Source organism: Thermobia domestica, chromosome 3, assembly GCF_964235325.1.
Source record: "Thermobia domestica chromosome 3, izTheDome1.hap1.1, whole genome shotgun sequence".
In the NCBI taxonomy this organism is placed as follows: domain Eukaryota; kingdom Metazoa; phylum Arthropoda; class Insecta; order Zygentoma; family Lepismatidae; genus Thermobia; species Thermobia domestica.
The window spans coordinates 179,999,265-180,025,505 of NC_137456.1; the positions used below are offsets into that span (position 1 = coordinate 179,999,265).

General features: G+C 34.5%; 1 protein-coding gene across 1 annotated transcript in view; it reads right to left on the bottom strand.

Moving 5' to 3' along the window:
* Nucleotides 1–4,316, bottom strand: part of LOC145682039 (uncharacterized) — a 53,606-nt gene extending 49,290 nt beyond the window's left edge. The window contains exon 1 of the mRNA XM_081753639.1: nt 1,777–4,316. Within this exon, the coding sequence (XP_081609765.1) occupies nt 1,777–4,060 (2,284 nt within the window). The 5' untranslated portion in view covers nt 4,061–4,316. The remainder of the gene's footprint in view (nt 1–1,776) is intronic.
* Between the last annotated feature and the right edge of the window lie 21,925 nt (nt 4,317–26,241).

The following is a 26,241-nucleotide window of genomic DNA, read 5'->3' on the forward strand; positions in this document are numbered from 1 at the left end:
TCCTCATGGAACAGTTCAGCACAAAATAGCTCCTTTTCTCCAAAAAGTGGCTTGCGTCGTTTCAAAATTATCAGTTCAAATAACACTTTTCCATCAACACAAGAAACTACTACTTTTTAGCGCCACAAAAGTAAATTTTCTTCGATCTTGTCGAACTATGCATGAAAATGTACGCTCAAGTATTTTATCTGTATGAATTTTCGACTGATTTATGTCTTCTTAACTCCATTTATCAACTTCACTTAAAACCGAAACTGATTTAAATATGGAACTGCAACATCTAAAATATGCTCAAAACAATTTATACTTTATTTTGAAACTTTTATAACATTTTGAAATTTTACATATGATTATCTAATTATAATTCCGATTATATTGGTAACTGTGTTTATTGCCATGATAATTCAATTTTTCTAGATTAGAAACTTGAAACAACAGATACAGTTAATACAGTCTAATGAAGCTTAGATTCAGAGAGATACCTACACTAAGCTTTGTTTCTTGGTACAGTGTTACTCATGTGATACGAAAGAAAGACAAAAATCCAATTTTGATAGCAATACATTGCCTATTAAGCTATATTGCTTAATGCTACTGAATAGGCCTATAGCATTTTTCATATTTTAAAATATTTGCATTAAGAACTATTCTGTTCATTTGCACTTTCAAGTTTCGTTTGGTACACTAAATACATGGATTGTACATAAAAGAATACTTCAAATGATGTACATTTACCGGGTATTCAAGCCTATTTTATAGCCTAAAACAATTATGTTATGTATTAGTAACAAATTAGAATAACACATCGTGGTCACAATTATGCTATCATACAGTTAAGCTGTATTATTCTACATATTTTTGAAGTTAAAACTATCAGTCTTTCTTTGTTTCTTTCAGAGAACAAGAAGTCATGGAGAGGTTCAGGAAGAAAATCTCCAAGAGACAGAAAACCAATTAGTATCAGGTCTGGAGTTGGCGTTAGAAACCTGAAAACTCGTCCAATCACGACAGTTTTTTTTTTTGCTTCATTTAAAAAGAGCATAGAAAAATAAACAAAGCCTTTCAGGCCTTTCACAATATCTTCATGCTTCTAAACACAAGATCAATTATGTTAAAGCACTACACAGAACGAATTCGCTCATTGAGAGGAACATACGAATTATTTTTCTATATGAATATAAAAATCCTAATCTGAATATTGATATAGACAACATAAACAAGAGATAGGACACAATAATTTAGTGTCACTTGAATCATCAACTATGAAGTCTACGTTTTTAATGATAACACACAGGTTTATTTTCACAAAGCTTTATTTTTGGACATATTTATAATTTAAGTGCAATTACTTACCAAAACTAAACCAGCAACACTTTACTAAAATTTAAATCTACAGATTAAAGAGATGTAATTAGTTTGTTAATTTTTCTGCTGCAGAGTGTTCCGTGCCATTGTATTGAATTATTCATGTTTCTTTTGAATTAAACTTTTTGAAACTAGATATTCTATGACTCCTGAGTTACTGATCTCTGACAGTAATATTGGACAAACCGTAACACTGTATAATATCAACTTATTATTTTCTATCATTTCAAGGTTGTGATGAAAATGCTCCTACCTACAAGATACAAACTTCAAAGGAAGAGAACTCACTCTGCAGCAAGTCTCATACGAATGAAACTTATCATGATTACTATTGAAGACTATTCTATCAAAAAAAAAAAGTCGAGGAAAAAAGAGCAATTTATACTAAGAGAAGGAGATATTATAGCAAACATAAACCAAAAAGTGACAGTAAGTGTAAAGTCCAATCCTCAGTATTCTCTACAGATTGTTGACGTAAAACACTTGGCTTATCACAAATGAAAGAACTTTGGGATATATTTGCAACATTAGCATCAATGGTGCGCAATGTAATATCATTTTGATGAAACCTGAGCAAAAGAAATAAGAAACAATCACAAATCAAACTTCTACTCCGAATATACATATTAACTCTGGTTGTTGAATTTTCTGAGGCACGTAAAATTTCCTTATCCTTTAATATAATAAAGTTTATACTATTAAAGCTCAAGTCTATTGTCAAGTTGTCCGATCGATAAACTAGATCAGATGATGTAAGATTCGTGATTTTATTGTAAGAAATATTGAGTAGTCGTAAATATTTCATCGTTCGAAAGACACCAAGAATATTAGAAATATTTGAATTTGATACGTCGATGTAGTTTACACTTGGTATATTCCGGATAAGAGGGGAAGAGGACACTTCGTTAACATAAATTGAAGACTCTAAGAAGTGAAGTTGAGAAAATATTAATTTAAGCTGTGGATTATTGTGCAAGGAAAGTATCTTCAGTTGAGGCAACTCATTTACCACTGAAAAGTTCGTTAGTTTGTTTCCTGACACATCCAATTCTCGCAGAAAACTGGAATTTCCTAAGTACATTGTCCCAAAGATTTCTATAAAATTTTCGCGTAGGTTTAATGTTTGAATCTTAATCAAAGTTTGAAATACAAGAGATAGCATATTTGTTCTTCCACTTGATATAAGATTGCCACTTAAATTTAGTGTTTGCAAGTTTTTTAAATCTTTGAAATCCAAATTATCAATCGAACTTATTTTATTGTTACTTAAATCAAGAATTTTAAGCTGAGTTAAGTTTTGGAATAGATATTTATGAAGCACTTTAAGTTTATTATCATTTAGGAACAAAGATTGAAGTGTTTTCTTTTGCAATATATTTGGATGAATTTTCGAAATATTATTGTGATCAAAAAATAGGTTTTGTAGGTTTGTCGAATCACTGAGAAAGTTCAATGGTAATTCATCAATATAATTTTGCCCCAGATCAAGAATTTTTAAATTGGTCGCTCCAGCGAGGAAGGTCGATGGAATACTATCTATTCCACAGTTTCTCATTTTAAATTCTTCCAAAACCGAGATATCAGAAAATCTTGTTTTGTTAACAATATTCGGAATATCATTGTAAGATAATGACAGTGACGTAATTGTCGAAGGATATACAAGATTTTCTGTAATTTTGATACTATTATTTGAGATATCTAGTAACTTTATCAAAGGGAATATTTTCAAAGTGTCCTGGACCAATATTTCTAGCTTGCATGATTGCACCCATAAATATCTTATTTTTGTAGAATTACCAAAGGCATGTTTATTGACAGAATTAATTTCACTGTTATACAAAGTCAAATGAGTTAATGAATCCAAATCACTAAAAATATCATCAGAAAGTGAATGAATCATATTACCACTTAAACGTAAGTGTGTGAGATGTTTTAACCCCCGAAATAAATCTTCATTCAAATGCAACAATTTGTTTCTTTTTAAAGACAACTTTCGAAGAACATGCAAATTTGCGAATATATTGTTAGGCAGATGCTCAAATAGATTGTTATCTAAATTCAGTACTTCTAAGTTCCCAGATAAGTGAAACAGTCCTTCTGGTAGTGTCGTAAGATTGGAATCAGTTATTCGCAAACTTTGTAAAGATCTCGGTAGTAGATCATTTGGAAAATCAACGAAATTTTGATAAAATATTCCTATATAAAGGCACATGTTAAAATTCACGAATGTTTCATTGTTGAAATTTATATACTTGTTTCTGTCACCGTAAATGAACAATTTGAGTTTGGACTCAGCATTTGGAAGTAAATGGATTGCTTTAGCAAGATGTCTTAAAAATTCTCCGTCTATGTTGCAGTTATTTATTTTCATACGTATTTCAACACCTTTCATTTTTACAAATGTATCTCGAGGAATTTTGATGATAGATGTATCTAAACATGTTATTTCAGTGGTTGACACTAACGTTTGATTTTCAGGCTTTACATTAACTGTGTCAGAAGAGTTAATAAGAAATCTGTCTCCACAACGAATAAGAGAGTACAAAGTAGCGTGGTAGACATTACATGTTTCCTCAAGGGAATATTCATTTTTAAACAGTGATGTTCTATTTAAAATCTCACACGCTAATGGCAAGGCCAAAGAAATATTAATTACAAACAAATTTACAAGTGCACAAGTAATTTTTGTTGTCATTGTTAAACATACAAAATATGAATTCACTTGACTGTTGGAAAATAAGTTGAAGATTTATATTGTCGTTTAGAATACTGCTCTTAATAACGTTGCTCAAGAATTTAACGTAATTGCAAGCTTATTTTTCCCTTAAATAAGGTGAGTGCTATGTTCTCCAATGAAGTTGGCCTTTCGTATGCACACACCGTTAGATATGTTTTAAATATGACAATTAGAGTCTAGGATTACTCTAGTTGGTTTCATAATAACTAAAGTATAATTCACAAATTTTACCTCTATGGATTTAACATGCAAGTCGTTGAACCTAGCTTAACAAACAACAGTTACTGTCAAAATATTTTAAATATTTTACATTATGAATCTTGTCATATATGTTACTAGGTACAGTACTTGACTTCCTTCTTAAACGATTTACCTTAAAGAGATATACCAGCTATCAGTTACTACAGAACGGCAGGACAATGAAACCGAATTTGACGATAAGTGCATATGTAGGAAACCCTATATTCTTCCAAAATCTGAAATGAGAGGACAAAATAAATGTAAATATTACCTTGATAGCTCTGGTCCTAATTTTAACATATTCTTACATTAGTTAACAAAACGAATTAGGGCGTCCTACGGTGGAGAAACGAACCATATCAGTGAAATATGCTATATGCTTTACCTTACTGATTCAGAGCTTACAGATATACCACTCAGAACAGAGCACAATGCTGTGCAGAACTTACAGATGTAGATTGGAAGATATTGTTGACCGTAAATTCTACTCTTAACACAGCAGAAAGAGAGGATTAGAAAGTGTAGCCTTCCAAGCCGTAGAAGCGAAAGTAGATATTGTGGGCTTTTGGGTTACAGGTGAAAGAACGATGAATTTCGAAAAAGAACTTACTGAAACTTAACAGCAATTCAATATGTATTACTTCACAAAATTAGGTGAGTACCCTAACGGAGTTCGAGGGTATCTTAGGGTACCTAATTTCTGAATTTTTAAATATATTGAAATAAAAGTCCCTAAAATGTATAGAACGTTACAGATATCTGTTTACTATAAACCGCAACTTTGTGAGCCTCATGGTAACCAAAATATGGAGAAATAAAGAGCGACACTACAGATGTGTAGTTTGCATACTAGATGGTACAACTTCGAAACCTCAAAAGTACTTTTAATCCAAAAAAACAAACAAAAAAAAACCCAAAACAAAACAAAACAAAACACGCATCTCTATGGATTTGCGGGTACCGAGGGTTTGTGAAACTACTATTTTTAAACATTTCCAAAATATGATTTAATAAACTTCTGATGAACATCACAAATATGAGTTTCCCGAAAATTGCTTGTCTAAATAGCTAGTGGTTACACGGAAACCATACAAAAATAAAAGCGACATCATAGAGGTATTAGGTATGTGTACTAGACAATATCACGTCGAAAAATTAGTTATTGAGGCGTAACAATAAGTCTAAGAAAACTTTCACTCCAATACAAATGTACAGCGGGCTACAGAAATTCTTGAGGTACAAAATCCGTAAGATAGGCAACCCAACTAACGCCCCGCCCAAGTTGCCCCCACTGATGAAAAGAACAAATCGTAAAGAGTGTTTTTGTTCAGGAGTGAGACAAAACGCTGGCTGACGAAATGACAAAAGGGAGTCTTTCCATACTTGTACTCACAGTACACAGCATAGTACCAGAAAAAATATATCGACACCAGAGGCGCCGATGAGAAGATAACAGTCGGGGAACTGAAATAACCTTATAATTAACTCAAATGAGGGATTATATAAACAAGTTAACTTACTTCAAATTATTATACATAGACCCGTATCAAATAATATACGGATAGATTATTCGGTATATGCATTAGTTTCTTCTATTAAAATAAACACAAAGTCTTGCGCTGAAGTTTAAAATTATTAACAGTAGTAATACCTGCAAATCAATTAAAGTATGGATTGATCATTCACTGCAAGAACCCATCCCCTATTGAAAATGTTGGGGGTCTAACAAGATCTGAGCTCCTGGGTTCCGGCGCCATTGATTGATACGTAATGTTACTTCGAAGGAACAACTTGTCTGATTTCATTATTTGTTAAATTACTTTTGAAAATGCTAAATATTGTTACGCAGTAATTTATTTGTAAATATTAAAAATGCAAAATTTGATAACACTTAAACGAGTTGGAGAACTTACCCGTATTAAGCGTATTTCTCCTTAGGTTGCAAATATAACTGAGGGTTCGAGATTTGTTTAATATTTGTGCAAATTTACACATTGAGACACAAGGAGAAAAGAGGTGAATATAATGTCAATAAACAACAACTTAAAAATGCACGAAATTAACGGTTAATATCAAATATAGAACCATTAACTCTGTAACTCGTTTTCTCCATTCATTTCCCTTCCTTTATTTTCAGGATTACATCATCACTGAATTTCTCCACTGGAGATTATCTTTCATTAGCAGCATCCAACGAGACCTAAGCCTTGTAAACGAAACATTTTAAAAAGTGGAAACGGCGAAGGCGAGAATCGAACACGGATTTTCGGATTACGAAAGTACATCCACTCATCTAAAGCGTTACTTCTTCCGGCTTGCCTAAATAAAGAGCCTTTTCTGTTCGCTCAAAACAGTAGCTTGTTAATAGTCAGATTGATTGGCAAACACAGGAATATATGCAGAAGTAATTGAGGACTCGGAGGGCATTATATCACTGTATTCACTAAATTATCAACATTACAGATTTTTTTAAAACAAAATACAAAACTCCTTTATTTTGAATCAAATACGGTGTTTATATTATACTCGTAAAAAAACTAAACAGAAATCAATTGCTGCGTAGTCGTCTTGGTTAAGTGATCAAGGCGCTCGACCAGTAATCTAAAGATAGTCGAATCGAATCGCATCCACGATGAACACTACTTTTTCTTTTACTTTAGAATTTTTGGTGGTGATTTTTAGGCGACGACACACGTTTTATTTTCTTCTGATATTTGAATACTCGGATGTTTCAATACTTGAACTACCAAATCTTCAGGAATAATAATAACAACAACAATAATAATGATAATAATAATAATAATAATAATAATAGGGTCTAATAATAATAATAATAATAATAATAATAAACTAATAATAATAATTATTATCTCATAGAATATTAAAAGTTAAGAGCTTATTATTGCTCAGGGCATAACATTACAACCAGAAATGTAACATTTGGCAAGAATATTTCGGTTTTGTTTAGTGTTGCTCACGAGAAGAGGAATTCTTCAAATCGTTTCTGAAACAAAACAAACAAAATTGAGACGAGAGTTAACATTTTACATGTAAGACGGGACAAAGCAAACTCAAATTACCGTTTCGCTTTGGAGATGGAATTCGAGACGAGACGAAAAGTATGGTAAACATTTCTCGTTTTATCTTGATTCTCGAGATAGTGTCTGTCCATTCTTTAAGTAACAATTGATTTGTAGACTGTATCTTATACGCTATTTTGTTACTTTGTATTTCGGAGCTCATTGAATTTATTATGGTCTGTGTAGGTATTTTTGTAGTAAAGCTTTTATAATTACTTCTACATATCCTAAAAGTTAGTTTATTATATGTCTTACTGTTCAATGATATTCAGTTATTTTTATTACAGTTAATTTTCCCTAAACATATTGTAGAATACTTTCTACATGAAACTTTAGTGGAACGCTTTGGTTTAAAATTTATGTAGTTGCAGGAGGCCCGTATTTAGGTAGGTGCTATTCTGTGCTTGACCACAGGGCGGCAGAATTTAGGGGCGGCAAAATTTTACTTTTTTAAAATTCACAATAAAGTAATACTTAAAACTAGCAACAAAAATATCTTTATGTGTTTTATTCTGTCTAATTATAGTAGTTACTAATTAGCTCGCTTAACTGAATATTTTTTTAAAAATCATTCTCTTTCACCCCCACTATAAGGGGTGAGGATGAATTTGAACCTCATGGAAACTGATATAATTAAACTTTGCAACTTCGAAAACTATGAACTGAACACTAATATCTATTGTTTTCGATTACTTTTGAAATCTCCCCCTCTTTCTGGGGAGTGGGGTATGATCTAGAATTCTATTAAAACTGTCACTATTCATCTAAGCGATCCCAAAAACTGTGAATTGAACTGTAATATAGTCGCCTTTGATGGGAGGGGGCGGCAAAATTTTGAGCGGGGGCGGCAAATTATTTAGAGCACAGGGGTGCACAATATATAAATACGGGCTGAGTTGCAGAGGTGTGTCTTGGAGGTCCAGACACCCTCTCGAAATCCCAACTTATCTGTAAGTTTTGCCTAATTTTAGAGCAACTTTAAAAATCTTAATATAATAATAATAATAATAATAATAATAATAATAATAATAATAATAATAATAATAATAATAATAATAATAATAATAATAATTATTATTATTATTATTATTATTATTATTATTATTACTGCAAATTTAAGACCTCAATATTACATCCTATTGCAATGTGCATAAGCATACTGAAGTTGATAGGAAAAGAAAAAGAAAGGATAAAAGATAGTTTTGAGGGATTAGTGTCCATAAGGAAACGAGAGGGGAAAAAGAAGCTGCCAGCTCCTGGACAATATTAATATCGAAATTTTGCATGCCTAAACAGAAGTTAAGTAGGATTTGTCCTCACCACGATACAAAGTGACACATTTTTTTTTTTTTTTTGGTTAAAAGAGATTGGATTATTTACGCGATATATTGATATTTTAACAAAATATACATACGAATATAAAAAAATAGTAACTATTTACAAATTTTGGTTGAACGGATTTATGGAACGTGTTGGAAATGGCGAACGAAAATATTATTATTTCTAACAGTAGGAGTAATGGTGGAAGACGTTAGGAATAATCGCTCGCAAACAATATCGTTTCAGACACATTTATAACTCATATTAGGCCCTAAACATGACACTTAGAGGTCGTATTCATGAATTGTTTTCTAAACACGTTACGTCTTCCACCACAGTACTGTAGCGCCGCGAGAACCCGTAAGGGGGCGAGTTCAAGCGAAACCACCGGTAGGACTTTTCGGATAACATTCTGATCTTAATAAGGCTATTCCTATCCTTGCGAAAAGGCAAAAGCTCGTCAAATAGTCGCTTCCTCAATCTCACAAAATATTACTAGGTTCCTGGGACAGTGTCAAAGCAATAAACACAACTAATACGAATAAACAATAGTTCTCTGGATCACACCGATAGCAATGGTCTGAACAGGGAGCGGTGTGATTTATGATACTAGGCCTAAGGCTATGGCCTCAACAAGAGAAGAGGTCGTTCAATTTAAGAGAGGCGCAATGAATCATTAATCCGTCAGAGGTTATATTACAATATTACAGAAGGATACTTAGTATTTAACTGTCCGCCGTGATGTCAACTTTTACACGTTAATAGTTAATCAAATACATAATAATATCTATAATTAATGTGGGGCCACACTAGTGGCTACTAGAAACACTTCCAGGTTTTTGTACATCAAAAAGAGAGGGGGTTCAAACACATCCCGATATCAATGATGACGTCACGAGGGGCGGACTAAACAATAAAGTAAAAGTGCGCCTCGTTAGTATTGACAGGGTTCAAGCAAATGGGCAGTTACAGCAAGTAGATTAGTTGAACGATCAAACGATTAGAACCAATGATCATTTTAATTCAATTAAGTAATTTACTAGGGCTTAAGAATATTCATTTATGTACTAAGTATTAAGCCAATTGAGGAAGCGACTCCCCTTGGTTAAATGAATTACTACATTACAATTACCATATTGAAAAGCCGCAAGGATAAGAAGATGTTCGTCGAGATGAACAAAAGAATAAGGAACACATGATTTACACTAAGAGGCACTTTCCTACCAAAGCCCTCTTACACTATGCACTGGCGACACACAACACTACTGCAAATCAAATTACACAATTTAATCACAGATGACGTAATTAACTCACTCACTACAGTAATCTCTTGAAGTTGGCAAACTAGGAGCGGAATTTGATAGCCCGAGCGGATTGGCTGAAAAGATGTTAGTTCTTACCTGTAGGTGGATGCATAGTAGAGATCAGCAACAGGCGTCTCAGTCGGGACAGGAGCTTGACTTACCGGACCCAACGGTAGTTCCTTGAAAGGGGGACGGGAGTCCTCAGGAACTGGCAGGACTATGATCTAGAATACTTGTAGATTCACTCTCACGACGATTTTAACGGAGGCGTCTCTCGATAGCTAAGAGTTTGGGAGTTTCTGTTGGTCTGTTATAGTAATAATAATACGAAAGCACTACGAGTGTGTTGCGATTGATTTATTAACAGAGAGTTCAGTTTATTTACAGACCATAATGTAAAACATTAAAAAGGATCACGATTGATTCACTAATTAAGATTAGATTACATGTCCCTACAGATCCATGATTTGTATGTATAGGCGTGGCATCTTAGAATAGGAGATATCAGGAATCAGTTTCATGAAAGTAGGACGAAGTAATTATTTTAGTCTATAGAAGAATTCAAATGTTGAGTAACTGTACAATGGCTCTCTGGGAGAGCTAGTAAAGAAAAAGTACTTACTCACGGAACACAATATAAATTCCAAAAGGTTGGCGTGGAAACGGTCATCACGCCGTATACTTGACACAGCACTTTTTAGTCTTTCAAAACTTCACTAGACAACAAACAAAAAATACTTAATTACCACTAAATTAGTTGAGAGTCACTCTGCAAGGAGTGCAGAGGATGGCCCCCACGAGCTGGAAGAGAAAGCATGGATTATGTGCTCATCGCACTGTTCGGTGGTAATGAACCTCTTGAGAGATCATCCCCGAGGTTTTATGTGTTAAGCTTGGATGTCTCAATCTTACGCCAGATTGTGCAATCATTAGAAAAAATTCTTTAGAATCTGATTGGATGTAAATGATGTAATGGTTCGGAACACTTGGTGAATTCTGATTGCCTAAAGGCGATCTCATGCTACTTATGATAGGCGCGCGACATTTCTGATATCTGTAGAGTTTCCAAAACGCACACACCTTCACAAAAGAAAAAAATACAGACATGGGTTCCAACTAAAACCAGTAAAGATGACACAACATTATACCAGAAAAGGGGTGAAACAAACATCTTACAAGTGCTCGGTTCAAAGGTCATTCTAGGAGCTGCGAAAGTATTAAGTCAGCGCTAAATATAGATTCTGGAGTAATATCAGAAGTAAGATTCTAAGAGGGTTTGGTAACATTAATATCCGACTGATGATTCACCTTAAAACAGAGAAGTTATTTCAAAAGGGGAAGAGAAAGAGAGAGAGAGAGAGAGAGAGAGAGAGAGAAAATAATCTTATCGTCTCGTAGTTGGCCGTAAGAATTGGGTAGGGTGTCTGCAATGGAATGCGACAGACATCTGTCTCTGAAAACCTATCGTCTCCACCAGAGTTTTAAGAAATAAAGTTGTTCCACTGGATTCGTAAGTGAAGAAGTTTGAGAATAAATCTGGGTGATATTCGCATAACAATTGATTTAAACAAATTCTCGTAAGTTATGCAAGGGAAAACTTGTCGTGGAGGTACAGGGTGCTTGCAAAAACACCGCAAAAAGTTTGGTCGAAATTTTAGCCACGACAGTACGATTTAAGGTTATAGACAGACATTGACGTAAGTTTGCTGGTGTTTCCCCTGTGGAGAAAGCCGTCTCCACTCTAACTTGTAAGACCGAAAGAAATTGAGTATTTTTCATTTTATTACACATCAGAAGTATGAATATTATAGTTGATAAAAACAACTTGCCGCAGCGAAAATCGAACTCGAGACCCCTGAATTACGAAACGAACGCTCACGCCACTACGCTAAGACTGCTCTGTTAAAAAAAAGTAAAAACACACTCGTTTATGAAGCAAATTGCACACGTTTACAATATAGATGAAACACACTGATTTCTGTCACGATAAAATACTATAGTCGAGAGACTTGAAATTTAAAAAGAAAACAAAACTAGACATACAGTGCCTCAGACCACTTTCTTTTCTGATTCACCAAAAGTATCTCCATAACTTGTCTTTATTATACTTAGTAATAATCGTTTTACAGTTATTTCCAGTAACTTTGAGCGACAAGGACACGAACACAGATACATTGAGAACATACAATTTCAAAGAATCTCCCACCGGGAATTGAACACGGGACCGCGAGCACTGAACTGTCTGAGGCAGTAATGGCGTGGGTCAATGAAAACTTGACCCATAACCCACCATGACTCACCATGACCCTCCACCAATCATGACCCATTCTGACCCACAACCCACCATGACCCACTCGGACCCACCACTCACAATGACCCACCAACCCGCTCCGACCCACCACCTACCAAAACACATAGTTATCAACTCTGACACATGATACACAGCCTCTTCTCTACTGACTAAAGAGTTTATACTTATGATAATAAAACCAAGTAATGAATTTCTAACTAATCGGAGTTTGAATTTTTACGGTCAATTGCTCAAGCACCGGTCGGGTCTGTTACAATAACGGTGGATCTGATCTTTACGATATACAATGGTAAAGTGTTTGTCATGAGTCAGATTTCGATGATTTTGCATTAAATTATAATGGTATAATTATTTCCTTGTTGAATTATCGACCCTTTTCAGTGAAAAAAACTCATGAAATTTGAAAGTCCCAAATCAAGGTAAGTAGTCCAACGTACAGTCCAACCTTAAAGTTTCCGTTTCATTAAGCGTACATTACAAATTTTATGTATATTTTTCTCAGAACTTTATTCCTTGATTGCCCCGTTGCCTAAGCGTTCGATATAAAAAACATAAGCTTCAGCAATTACTATACTAGAAAGCGCATGGTTTCTGTTTTTCAATTTGTTTGTGAATTTGTTTCTCAACTAATACCGATCATTTTCAATTATTTTTACAAACCGACCCACTAACAATTATGCATATATAGAAAGTACCGACCCCTTGATAAAGATGAATTTTAAACAATGTTATGAGACGTTGTTTTCATTTTCAACAAAGAGTTAATACACTGAATTTCAGCTCCCTAAGTTTAACGGCTTGTGAGATACTCAATTTGTTTTTCAAAAATTCGGATCCCCACTACTTCTTTAAGATATTATTGTAATGAAAGTGATATTATAACATCCCAATTTAAATTAAGGCCTAATTATATACAAAAAGTCATTTCATTTGACTTTGCAATTTGGTCGTGATGATCAGGCACACATAGTTACATCCAGTTTTATATATTATATTGATACAAAAATGTGTTTCCAGTAGTTAGCTCCTCTAGAAACTCACAGACGTTGTGTCTTGAAAGCCAAGTAGTAGTATAAGTCCTATTGCTATTATTGAAATTACAAATATCAATATTGAAAAATGCCTGAAGTTCTTTTTTCACTTAGAGATACTCATTTCAGGTAAGTAAACAGAAACAAATGAGAAAGGGAAGGTAATGGAGGCCCTAAAATAAAATGTAGAAAAATTCACCAGTGGTCAGAAGCATATTTTTTAAGGACGCTCGATCCTAGGGATAGGAGCTAAATACGCGGTTCTAATTAGTTTAAGTTATCTGTTTCTCGCCACCTACCATAAATGTAGCAGAAATGAACCACCTACTACTGTTGTTTTTCGTGGCTGAGACTGCTAGCACAACTGATTAGTAATTATAGTGGATTCAAACCCGCCTCGGAGTAACTTTTCTAATTTTTATAATATATTTTCTATTAAGTTTCCGTAACACTTTTTCAATTAAAATATGATAAATAATACTCAAAAAGTGATTTACTTACGTTACGCGTGCAGTTTTGCTAAACGAATTCACACTATAGGTAGTAATAGTAGTAGTAGTAACAACGGTTCAAGAGCCCCGCAGGGCTCGTTTTGTAACAGCTTGACTGCCGTGATATTAATTTAACCTCAGCTGCTTTTTCAATTTTCTTCTTTAATTCCAACAAAATTACAATTTTCTCCTGTTACTATAATACACAATACATACACCAGAAGGTTTGGATAATCGCAAACTGCAACCAATCAGAAACGTGTGTTTAGTTCCTACCTGTAGGGTCGAGGGTGAAAAAATATATTGTTCAGAAGATACTGTCTACAATGCAGTAAGTAGAGTGGGTCGGTAGATCTGAGTGGGTCGCAGTGGGTCATGATGGGTTCAGTGTGTCATGGTGGGTGGTGAGCCGTAGTGGGTCACATGCTATTAACCCTCGACGCGCTGATCCATTCAGAAAACTCGACCCACTGGACCCTGACCTACCGACCCACTCCAACTCTGATCTGTGGGTGGGGCACTTGGTTTGTTTCCAAGGCAAGTAAGCTTGAAGTGGACAACATCGTACTCGTGGGTTTTCTCGAGACACTCCAGTTTTCTTCCATTTTCTCCTTCCACTAATTTGCCCATCATAATTCACTTGCTTTAATTATGGTCTCGCTTAACATAACAGACATAATCGTGGGACATTAAACACAAAGATCACAAAATATGAAAAGTGGTAATAACAGTGTCAGAAGTACCTAAAAGACATGATGAGTTACAACGAAACTTTGTGTAGGAACAATACGTAAAGATAACGAATACGTTTTCTTTTATTTTCTGTGGAAAAAACGGTTGTAGTGAGCCCCCGCCCAAAATTTTGAAATTTGACGCCCGAAAATCAAAACGTGGACCAAAGAGAATGACATTGTGCAGAGATATTCTAGACTGGAAATGAGTTAATATGTGTTTCGTAATATTTCTGGGAAAAAGTTTGGGTGGCTATGGACTCTGGAAAGCAGTCAGAAGTGCGTAAAGGTCAATAAGAGTTGCAACGAAACTTTGTGTAGGGCCAATACGCAAAAAGGAAACGCATATTTTGTTTTTTTTTCATTTTGGGCGGAAAAACTGTTTTAGAGTGCAAAAATCCCTATCCAAAATTGTGAAAGTTGACGCCCTAAAGGCAATAAGTGAAATGAAGTAAATGCAATCGTGCACAGATATTGTATACGTAAAATGAGACAATATGTGTTTCATATTTAAAAAGAGTTGGGTGGGGCACAGACCGTTCCAAACTTTTGATTACGAATTATCAAAGTGCTAATAAGTATACGTCAGAAGTGCCTAAAGGATATTTAGATTTGCAACGAAACTTTTGTAGGAAAAATACGCAAAAAAAATAAGCAAATATGTGTTTTTAGCTTGTGCGGAGAAACCGTTTTGGGGCCAAGGCCTCTTCAGCAAAATGAAAATATTATCGTAGAAGTACGGGAAGGAGTGGATCGAAGCTATTGAAATTGTGTGAAGATACTGTATATGTAAAATAAGGCCATTCGTGTTTCCCAATTGTCCCCATCCGATTTGCTTCAAATTTGGCGCACCAAGAGTAAACAGAAATCAAAATATGTTTTTGTTTATGTGGAAAACTATTGTAAAGATTAAAGGGTTACTATAAAATACTATAAAATACGAGTATAAAATACTATAAAATACGCCATAGGTAGGAAGCGGCTGGAGTTAAAACAGTGAAATGTTAGCAATAGATAGATGACCTAAAAGTTAGAATCAATTCAGTGAATTTCGAATGTGTCCTCTTTCTATCCTCAAAAGTTCAAGTTCAGAGACTGAACATTGCGCCCTCTAGCGTAGTACAAACAGACAGAGAAACGAGCAATTTCCATATAAACAAAACAAGTGTCGATTTATTTTCTGTTTACTTTTGATGTACCAAATTTGAAACAAATCGGATAGGGACAATTGGGAAACACGAATGGCCTTATTTTACATATACAATATCTACATACAATTTCATTCGCTTCGATCTACTTCGTGCATTTCTACGATTATATTTACTTTTTTGGAGGAGGCCTTGGTCCCAACACTGCTCCACACAAACTAAAAACATGTTTGCTTACTATTTGCATATTGCCCCTACACAAAATTTCGTTCCAAATCTAAATATCCTTTAGGTACTTCTGACGTATATTTATTAGCACTTTTCATAATTCGTAATCAAAGATTTGGAAAGGTCTGTGCCCCACCCACCTTTTTTTTTAAAGGAAGATACGAAACATATATTGCCTCATTTTACGTATACAATATTTGTGCACAATTACATTCACTTCAGTCCAATTCTTCTTGCCTTTAGGGCATCAACTTTCAAAATTTTGGATGGGGGCTTTTGTCCACTAAAACCATTTTTTCCACAGAAAATTAAAAAAAAACACTTATTCGTTTAATTTTTGTGTATTGTCCCTACACAAAGTTTCGTTGCAACTTAACATGTCTTTTAGACACTTCTAACATACTGTTATTAGCACTTCGATATTTCGTGATCTTTCCGTTTAATGTTCCACGATTATGCCTGTTAGGTTAAGGGAGACTATGCTAAACAGTAAGTGAATTCTGATGGACGAATTAGTGGAAGGAGAAAGTGGGAGGAAATTGGAGTGTCCCTAGAAAACCCACGAGCACGATGTTCTCTACTTCAAGCTTACTTGCCTTGAGAACGAACCAAGTACTCCACCCTCAGATCAGAGTTGAAGTGGGTCTGTGGGTCAGTGGGTCAAGTAAGTGGTGGGTAGTACTGGGTCAGTGAGTCAAAGATCAACAGCATGTGACCCACTGCGACCCACCAACCCACTCTGGTCAACCGACCCACTTACTGCATTGTAGACAGTATCTTCTGAAGAGTATATTTTTTCACCCTCGACCCTAGCCATAGGAACTAAATACACGTTTCTGATTGGTTGCAGTTTGCGATTGTCCAAACCTTCTGGTGTATGTATTGTGTATTATAGTAATAGGAGAAAATTGTAATTTTGTTGGAATTAAAGATGAAAATTGAAGAAGCAGCTGAGGTTAAATTAATATCATGGCAGTCAAACTGGAACAAAACGAGCACTGCGGGGCTTCTAAGCTGTTGTTACTACTTCTAATAGTTTACCTATACTATAGATTCGTTTAGCAAAACTGCACGCGTAACGTAAGTAAACCATTTTTTGAGTATTATTTAACATTTTTAATTGAAAAAGTGTTATGGAAACTTAAAAAATAAAATATAAGAATTAAAAAAGTTTCTCTGAGATTGGGTTTGAACCAATGCCAAAATTAATTATATTTACTAACCAGTTGTGCTAGCAGTCTTGACCACGAAGACCGACAGTAGTATGTGGTTCATTTCTGCTATATTTATGGTAGGTGCGAAGAAACGGATAACCAACTAATAAAACCGCGTATTTAGCTCCTATTCCTAGGATCGAGCGTCCTTTAAAAATATGCTTCTGAACAGTGGTGAATTTGTCAACATTTTACTTTCAAGGCCTCCATTACCCTCTCTTTTTAATTTGTTTCTGTTTACTTTCCTGAAATGAGTATCTCTATGTGAAAAAAGAACTTCAGGTATTTTTGGATATTGATATTTGTAATTTCAATAATAGCAATAGGACTTATACTATTATTTGGCTTTCAAGACGCAAGATCTGTGAGTTTTTAGAGGAGCTAACTACTGGAAACAATATATTTTGGAATCACTATAATATATAAATTATTATATAAAACTGGATGTAATTGTGTGTGCCAGATCATCACGCCAAGTTGCAAAGTCAAATGAAATGACTTTTTGTATATAGCGAGGCCTTAATCCAAACTGGGATGTTATAATATCACTTTCATTATAATAATATTTTAAAGAAGTAGTGGGGATCCGAATTTTTGAGAAACAGATTGAGTATCTCACAAGCCGTTAAACTTACGGAGCTGAAATCCAGTATATTAACTCTGTTGAAAATGAACACAAAATTTTAATACCATTGTTTAAAATTCTTCTTTATGAGGGGAGGTTGCGGTACTTTCTATATATGCAAAATTACTGCAACCCAAAATTACTTATTAGTGGGTTGGTTTGTAAAAATAACTGAAAATGATCGGTATTAGTTGAGAAAAAATTCACAAACAAATTGAGAAACAGAAAGCATGCGCTTTCTAGTATAGTAATTGCTGAAGCTTATGTTTTTTATATCGAACGCTTAGGCCACGGGGCAATCAAGGAATAAAGTTCTGAGAAAAATATACATAAAATTTGTAATGTACGCTTAATGAAACGGAAACTTTAAGTTTGGACTGTACGTTGGTCTACTTACCTTGATTTGGGACTTTCAAATTTCATGAGTTTTTTTCACTGAAAAGGATCGATAATTCAACAAGGAAATAATTATACCATTATAATTTAATGCAAAATCATCGAAATCTGGCTCATGACAAACACTTTACCATTGTATATCGTAAAGATCAGATCCACCGTTATTGTAACAGACCCGACCGGTGCTTGAGCAATTGACCGTAAAAATTCAAACTCCGATTAGTTAGAAATTCATTACTTGGTTTTATTATCATAAGTATAAACTCTTTAGTCAGTAGAGAAGAGGCTGTGTATCATGTGTCAGAGTTGATAACTATGTGTTTTGGTAGGTGGTGGGTCGGAGCGGGTTGGTGGGTCATTGTGAGTGGTGGGTCCGAGTGGGTCATGGTGGGTTGTGGGTCAGAATGGGTCATGATTGGTGGAGGGTCATGGTGAGTCATGGTGGGTTATGGGTCAAGTTTTCATTGACCCACGCCATTACTGCCTCAGATAGTTCAGTGCTCGCGGTCCCGTGTTCAATTCCCGGTGGGAGATTCTTTGAAATTGTATGTTCTCAATGTATCTGTGTTCGTGTCCTTGTCGCTCAAAGTTACTGGAAATAACTGTAAAACGATTATTACTAAGTATAATAAAGACAAGTTACGGAGATACTTTTGGTGAATCAGAAAAGAAAGTGGTCTGAGGCACTGTATGTCTAGTTTTGTTTTCTTTTTAAATTTCAAGTCTCTCGACTATAGTATTTTATCGTGACAGAAATCAGTGTGTTTCATCTATATTGTAAACGTGTGCAATTTGCTTCATAAACGAGTGTATTTTTACTTTTGTTTAACAGAGCAGTCTTAGCGTAGTGGCGTGAGCGTTCGTTTCGTAATTCAGGGGTCTCGAGTTCGATTTTCGCTGCGGCAAGTTGTTTTTATCAACTATAATATTCATACTTCTGATGTGTAATAAAATGAAAAATACTCAATTTCTTTCGGTCTTACAAGTTAGAGTGGAAACGGCTTTCTCCACAGGGGAAATACTAGCAAACCTACGTCAATGTCTGTCTACAACCTTAAATCGTACTGTGGTGGAAAACGTAACGTGTTTAGGAAACAATTCATGAATACGACCTCTAAGTGTCATGCTTAGGGCCTAGTATGAGTTATAAATGTGTCTGAAACGATATTGTTTCCGAGCAATTATTCCTAACGTCTTCCACTATTACTCCTACTGCTAGAAATAATAGTATTTTCGTTCGCTATTTCCAACACGTTCGACATATCCGTTCAACCAAAATTTGTAAATAGGAACTATTATTTTTTATAGTGGTATGTATATTTTGTTAAAATATCAATATAACGTATACATAATCCAAAGAAAGCGTGTTACTATGTAGCGTGGTGAGTACAAATTCTACTTAATTTCTGTTTAGGCATGCGAAGTTTCGATATTAATATTGTCCAGGAGCTGACAGCTTCTTTTTCCCCTCTCGTTTCCTTTCGGACACTAATCCCTTGAAAAACTGTCTCTTATCTTTTCTTTTTCTTTTCTTATCAACTTCAGTATGCTTATTTACATTGCAATAGGATGTAATATTGAGTTCTTAAATTTGCAGGAATAATAATAATAATAATAATAATAATAATAATAATAATAATAATAATAATAATAATAATGGTAATAAAATTTTCAAAGTTTGCCTAAAATTAGGCAAAACTTACAGATATGTCGGGATTTCGGGAGGGTGTCTGGACCTCCAGAATACAGCTCTGCAACTACCAAAATTTTAAACCAAAGTGTCCCAATAAGTTTTATGTAGAAATTGTTCTACTGTGCGTTTTGAGGAAGATAACTGTAATAAAATTAAGTGAATATAACTGAACGGTAAGGGATATAATGAACGAACTTTTAGGATATGCAGAAGTAATTATAAAATCTTTGCTACAAAAATACCTACACAGACCATAATAAATTCAATGAGCTCCGAAATACAAAGTAACAAAATAGCGTATAAGATTCAGTCTACAAACCAATTGTTACTTAAAGAATGGACAGACACTATTTCTAGAATCGAGATAAAATGAGAAATGTTTGTTCTTCAAGCGAGACGATAATTTGAGTTAGCTTTGTCCCGTCTTAAATGTAAAATGTTAACTCTCGTCTCAATTTGTTTGTTTTGTTTCAGAAACGATTTGAGAAATTCATCTTATCGTGAGCAACACTAAGCAAAACCGAAACATTCTTGCCAAATGTTACATTTGTGGCTGTAATGTTATGCCCTGAGCGATAATAAACTCGTAACATTTAATCTTCAATGAGATAATAATAATAATAATAATAATAATAATAATAATAATAATAATAATAATAATAATAATAATAGTAATAATAATAATAATAATAATAATAATAATAATAATAATAATAATAATAATAATAATTATTATTATTATTATTATTATTATTATTATTATTATTATTATTATTATTATTATTATTATTATTATTATTATTATTATTATACCTGAAGATTTCATAGTTCAAGTATTGAAACATCCGAGTATTCAAATATTTGAAGGAAACCAGAATGAGCTTAGCCAGAAGAGCATTGCTAGAATGAACTTAAAAAGAATGGAGATATGAAGCGGGAAAGATAACTGTCATTGTTCCTAGATGTAAAAGTAAATCTTTTTACTCACACCTTCTTGTATTTCTCGCAAAAATTAGCAAATTATCATCTCTCTGTGACTTACCGTTCTCGAGATATGGCTGCTTAAATATCTAGAAATTCGAAATGTTTTGGCCAATATCTGGGCAATGGTGGCCAGTTGGCCAGTAGACAATTAATCAGTGGCCACCGGTTACTATTTGGTACCAAAATATTTACCATTCTCTTAGGTATTGATCAACATCAATATCATCTCTCTACTACTTATGGTTCCCGATCTATGGGTCGTTAAATATCTAGAAATTGGCCATTTTTTGGTCAATGTCACAGGAACGGTAAGTCATAGCGAGATGATATTGGTGTTAATCAATCCCAAATGTAATGCTAAACATTTTCGTACCGATATTAATTGATTGTCACTATACAACTGGACACTGGCCAAACCAGTGTCCAGTTGGTCAGTGGCCACGGTTACTATTTGATACCAAAATATTTGCCATCCTCTTAGGTACCGATCAACATCAACATAATCTCTCTACAACGTATGTTTTCCGGGAACGGTAAGTCATACAAAGATGATATTGTATTAATACATTAGAGTATGATGAACATTTGGGTACCGATAATAATTGGTGGTCATTGATCAACTGGTAATTGGCCAAACAAGTGGCCAGTTGGACAGTGGCCACCGGTCACTGTTTGATACCAGCATGTTTACCATTCTTTTAGATATTGATCAACACCAATATGATCTCTCTATGACTTACGGTTCCCGAGATATGATTCCTTAAATCTATGGAATTCAGCGATTTTTGGCCAATATCTCGGGAACGGCAAGAGTGACGTGAAAACTTTTAATCATTCTTTTTGATAGTTTTTGATAATTTATCGAATGCATGTTCAAAATTGAAAAAAAAATCGCAAAGAACAGACAGACAGACATAAAGAATTCAGTAACGAACTTTTTAAGTTCGTTGATAAAACGTGTGTCATTGCCGATCAAACCCACCAAAAATTCTAAAGTAAAAAAAAAAAAAAAAAAAAAAACAACTAGTCTTGACTACAACCACGATTACTACGCAGAAATTGATTTGTCTTTAGTTTGTTAACGAGTATAATACACGCGCCGTATTTGATTCAAAATAAAGGAGTTTTGTATTTTGTTTTAAAAAAATCTGTAATGTTGATAATTTTGTGAATACAGTGATATAATGCCCTCCGAGTCCTCAATTACTTCTGCATATATTCCTGTGTTTTGCCAATCAATCTGACTATTAACAAGCTACTGTTTTGAGCGAACAGAAGAGCCTCTTTATTTAATCGCGCCCAAATAAGTAATGTCTTAGGTGAGTGGTTAGCGATGTACTTTCGTAATCCGGCAATCCGTGTTTGATTTTCTCCTTCGCCGCTTCCACTTTTTAAAATGTTTCGTTTACAAGGCTTAGGTCCAGTTGGATGCTGCTAATGAAAGATAATCTCCAGTGGAAAAATTCAGTGATGATGTAATCCTGAAAATAAAGGAAGGAAAATGAATGGAGAAAACGAGTTACAGAGTTAATTCTATCAATGGTTCTATATTTGGTATTAACCGTTAATTTCGTGGATTTTAAAGTTGTTGTTTATTGACACTATATTCACCTCTTTTCTCCTTGTGTCGCAATGTGTAAATTTGCACAAATGTTAAACAAATCACGAACCCTCAGTTATATTTGCAACCTAAGGAGAAATACGCTTAATACGGGTAAGTTCTCCAACTCGTTTAAGTGTTATCGAATTTTGAATTTTTAATGTTTACAAATAAATTACAGCGTAACAATATTTAGCATTTTCAAAAGCAATTTAACGAATAATGAAATCAGACAAGTTCTTCTTTCGAAGTAGTATTACATATACATCAGTAGCGCCGTAACCTAGGAGCTCACGCCCTGTTAGACCCCCAAAATTTTCATCCCCCCCCCCCCCAAATGATCCATCTATACTTTTAATTTTTTGCAGGTAGGACTAATGTTAATAGTTTCAAAACTCAGCGCATAGCTTTGAGTTAGTTAAAAAAATAACCTACGATATATACCGAATAATCTATTCGTATATTATTTGATACGCGAATATGTATAGTTATTTGAATATAATATACTCAAATAATATACTCAATTTTTTATATAATCTTCATTTGAGTTAATTATAAGATTAACTAAGTCTCCCGACTGTTATCTTCTCATCGGCGCCTCTAATATCCGTATATTTTTTCAAGTTTTATGTGCGTATCATACAAACAAGAAGTACTGTGAGTACAAGTATCCAAGGACTCCTTTTTGTCATTTCGTCAGCCAGCGTTTCGCTCCACTTCTGCACGGAAACACTCTTTATGATTTGTGCGTGCTTTTAACAATTGGGGGCAACTTCACGCTGCTGTGCTAGCTACTAGCAGGCGTAAATAGTCTTGGAGCAGGCATTAGTTGGGTTGCCAATCTCACGGATTTTGTACCTCAAGAATTTCTGTGGCCCACTGTCCACCCATATTGGATTTGGAAATACCATGAGGTTAGTAGAACCCCAAATTTATACATATTTCCAAAATATGTCTTAACAAAGTTTTGAAGAACGTTGAAGATATGTGTCCAACGTAAACAGGAATTCGATATGTCTAACGTCTACAAAGATATCAAATAAAGAGAGGAGCCATACAGTTATGTAGTCTTTGTGTTACATGATAAAATTTCCGAAGCTGATCACTAAAGGTAAATAAGCACTCCAGAAGCAATTTCATTCTAAAATAATTAGGTATCTCCATAGAGTTTTTTTTTTTCCTTTTGAATACCACTGTTTCTGGTAAGATTAAATTTTTAAACCTTTTGAAAATATATCATCACATAGATTTAAAGAGTGTTACAAGTATATGCTTACTGAAAATTTCCAGCAGGCAAAGAATCTCTCTACCTAATGACTAGAGAGATACCGTGAAATAGAAGCGTATTACAGATTAGTATTTCTCAAACAATTATTGATGAACAACAAGAATTAAAATGATGGTATCCTATAGGATCATTAAGTACCTCAGTCCAATTTCTATTGAAAACTTTGTGGTGGACAAACACCGTGTGCGTGAGTTTTCTCGGAGTTTTCCCGTTTCCTCCCACTTTCTTCATTCCACCGTTTCACTCATTTCTCATTATCACCGTCTCCTTTAGCCTAACCGTGGCATAATCGTGGGACGTTAAACTTAAAGATTTCATTTCCAATTTCTATTGAAAGACTAGTTAAGTTTCAAATTTTCTTTGGGTAGTTTAAAGAGTACATTAAGTGGTGCAAGATTGTGAAAATTACATGTCAATATCTAATAAAGCAACCAAGATATAAGGAATTATATTTTTGATGACATCATAAGAATAGATATACTTATAGATTTGGACTTTTGGGCTTTTGGTATAAGAAGAGGAAATTTCAGAAAACTAATATATGTACTTAAATAAACAATCTAACGTGCGTTCTGCAATTAAGTATGATGGTACTCCTACGGGTTAAGTGTGTACTACAGCATAATTTCCACAACCAGATTATTTCACTATCGAAAGTTCTCCCAACTAGACAAAAAAGTACACGGACCTAGACAATACAGTGAAAACTTCATCTCAATTTCAACACACTAAGCACGATATTAGGAATGATATTTTTGATGACGTTATTAATATAGAGACTAGAGACTAGTATGGATTTGGACTTTCGTGGCTATATCATAAGAAAGAGAAATTTGAGAGAACTAATCTACGTATGTGCCTTAATTAAAAGGTCGATGAGAATTCTGCAGTCAATTATAAATCGTACTTCTATCGGTTAATTGGATACTCCAGTATAATTTATATAAATCCAGTACTCCAGTACTACTTTATATCTAAATTTCTTTCGAGCAACTTAAGGAGTACACAGAGCTGTGTTATATAGGCTTGTGTCTACAAACAAAGTTTGAGTCTTCTAATGTTAGAGTTTTTTTTTTCTTCTTTTACCATAAAGCGTGAGCCAAATGAAGATGTTGCCACTTACATTGCAAAGGTAGAGAAAGTTTATGTCGACATGAATAGTGAGTCGTATCTATGTGGTTCTCATGATACTCCTGTAGAGTTATTGCAAGGACACATACTTTCAATTACAGCGCGCGCTCGGTAGTTCAACACCTAGGGGCTAGTGAGCTCCTCCGTGGCCAAGCAGTTAGCGTACGCGCCTTCTGGCCCGGGTTCGATTCCCGGCGGGAGCTTATGTGGTTCGGATTCCATGTTAATCAATAGGTCCACGTCTCATATAGCCTCGCTGCTGAACGGGACGTTAAACTCAAAGTCAAGTCAAGTCAAGACCTAGGGGCTAGCAAGTTGTTGAACTGCCGGAAATGTTGAACTACTGGATATATTTGTAAAATATACGGGGACAGTTGAACCACTGATTGGAAAAAGGGAATAAGTACATTTTTTTGCGATTTTAACCTGAGATAGCAGATGTGTTCCTTTAAGATAGTTGCATCGTTGAGTAGAAAATTGGAATGTTTGGGCAACTCTATGTGACCAATGTAGAAGGCAAAATCTCTTGCTGATTAGAAAAAGGGAATAACTACGTTTCTTATTTCTTTCTTACAGTCACTACAGGACACGACCACAACTGTGAGACTGTGTGTAAGTAGACAACCACCAGAGCCCTCTGCTTTCGTTACGATACTTCGCCTTCTTTTTGCATTGCACAATCTATGGAGAACTTTTTGCCCCAATCAGTTACAGATTTACATGTTTTCAGTGATACAAGTGGTGGTCAAAACTGCAATCATTCAATGACATGAATGCTTTTCAGCCTGACCGTATCATAACGGTTCCCACTATACACCAATATTTGCCTGTCAGAGGTCACAGTTTTTACCATGTGACCGAAATTTTGCTGTAATCAAACCAGAACTCAAACGACACAATCGTATTTATTTACCAGCACAGTATAACCACATGATTACGAATGCAACAAATACTGATCCTCCATTTCAGGTTTACGAAGTTGTCAATGAAGAAATCTTAGATTTTAAACATTGGTGGTAACCGCTTTAGAAATCTTCAGGTAGCATTGTGGACAAAACAGTGAAATTCCAAGAAAGTAAATAGAGACACTGTTTACAAAGCAGAATCTCCAGGTTATGTCCAAGCTCATAAGTTTATCAATGGACTAAGAACTGATATTTTTCGATTACAAATACAAAAATAAGTGTTCACAAACGTTGCACTTCCAACGTCAAAGGCATACGATTGGCAAGTCTCGATCAATCAGAAAAAGATCAGCGATTCTTCACAAATCATCAAATACATACCTGACCAATACAAAGTTTTATAGGATGATTTGTTCATG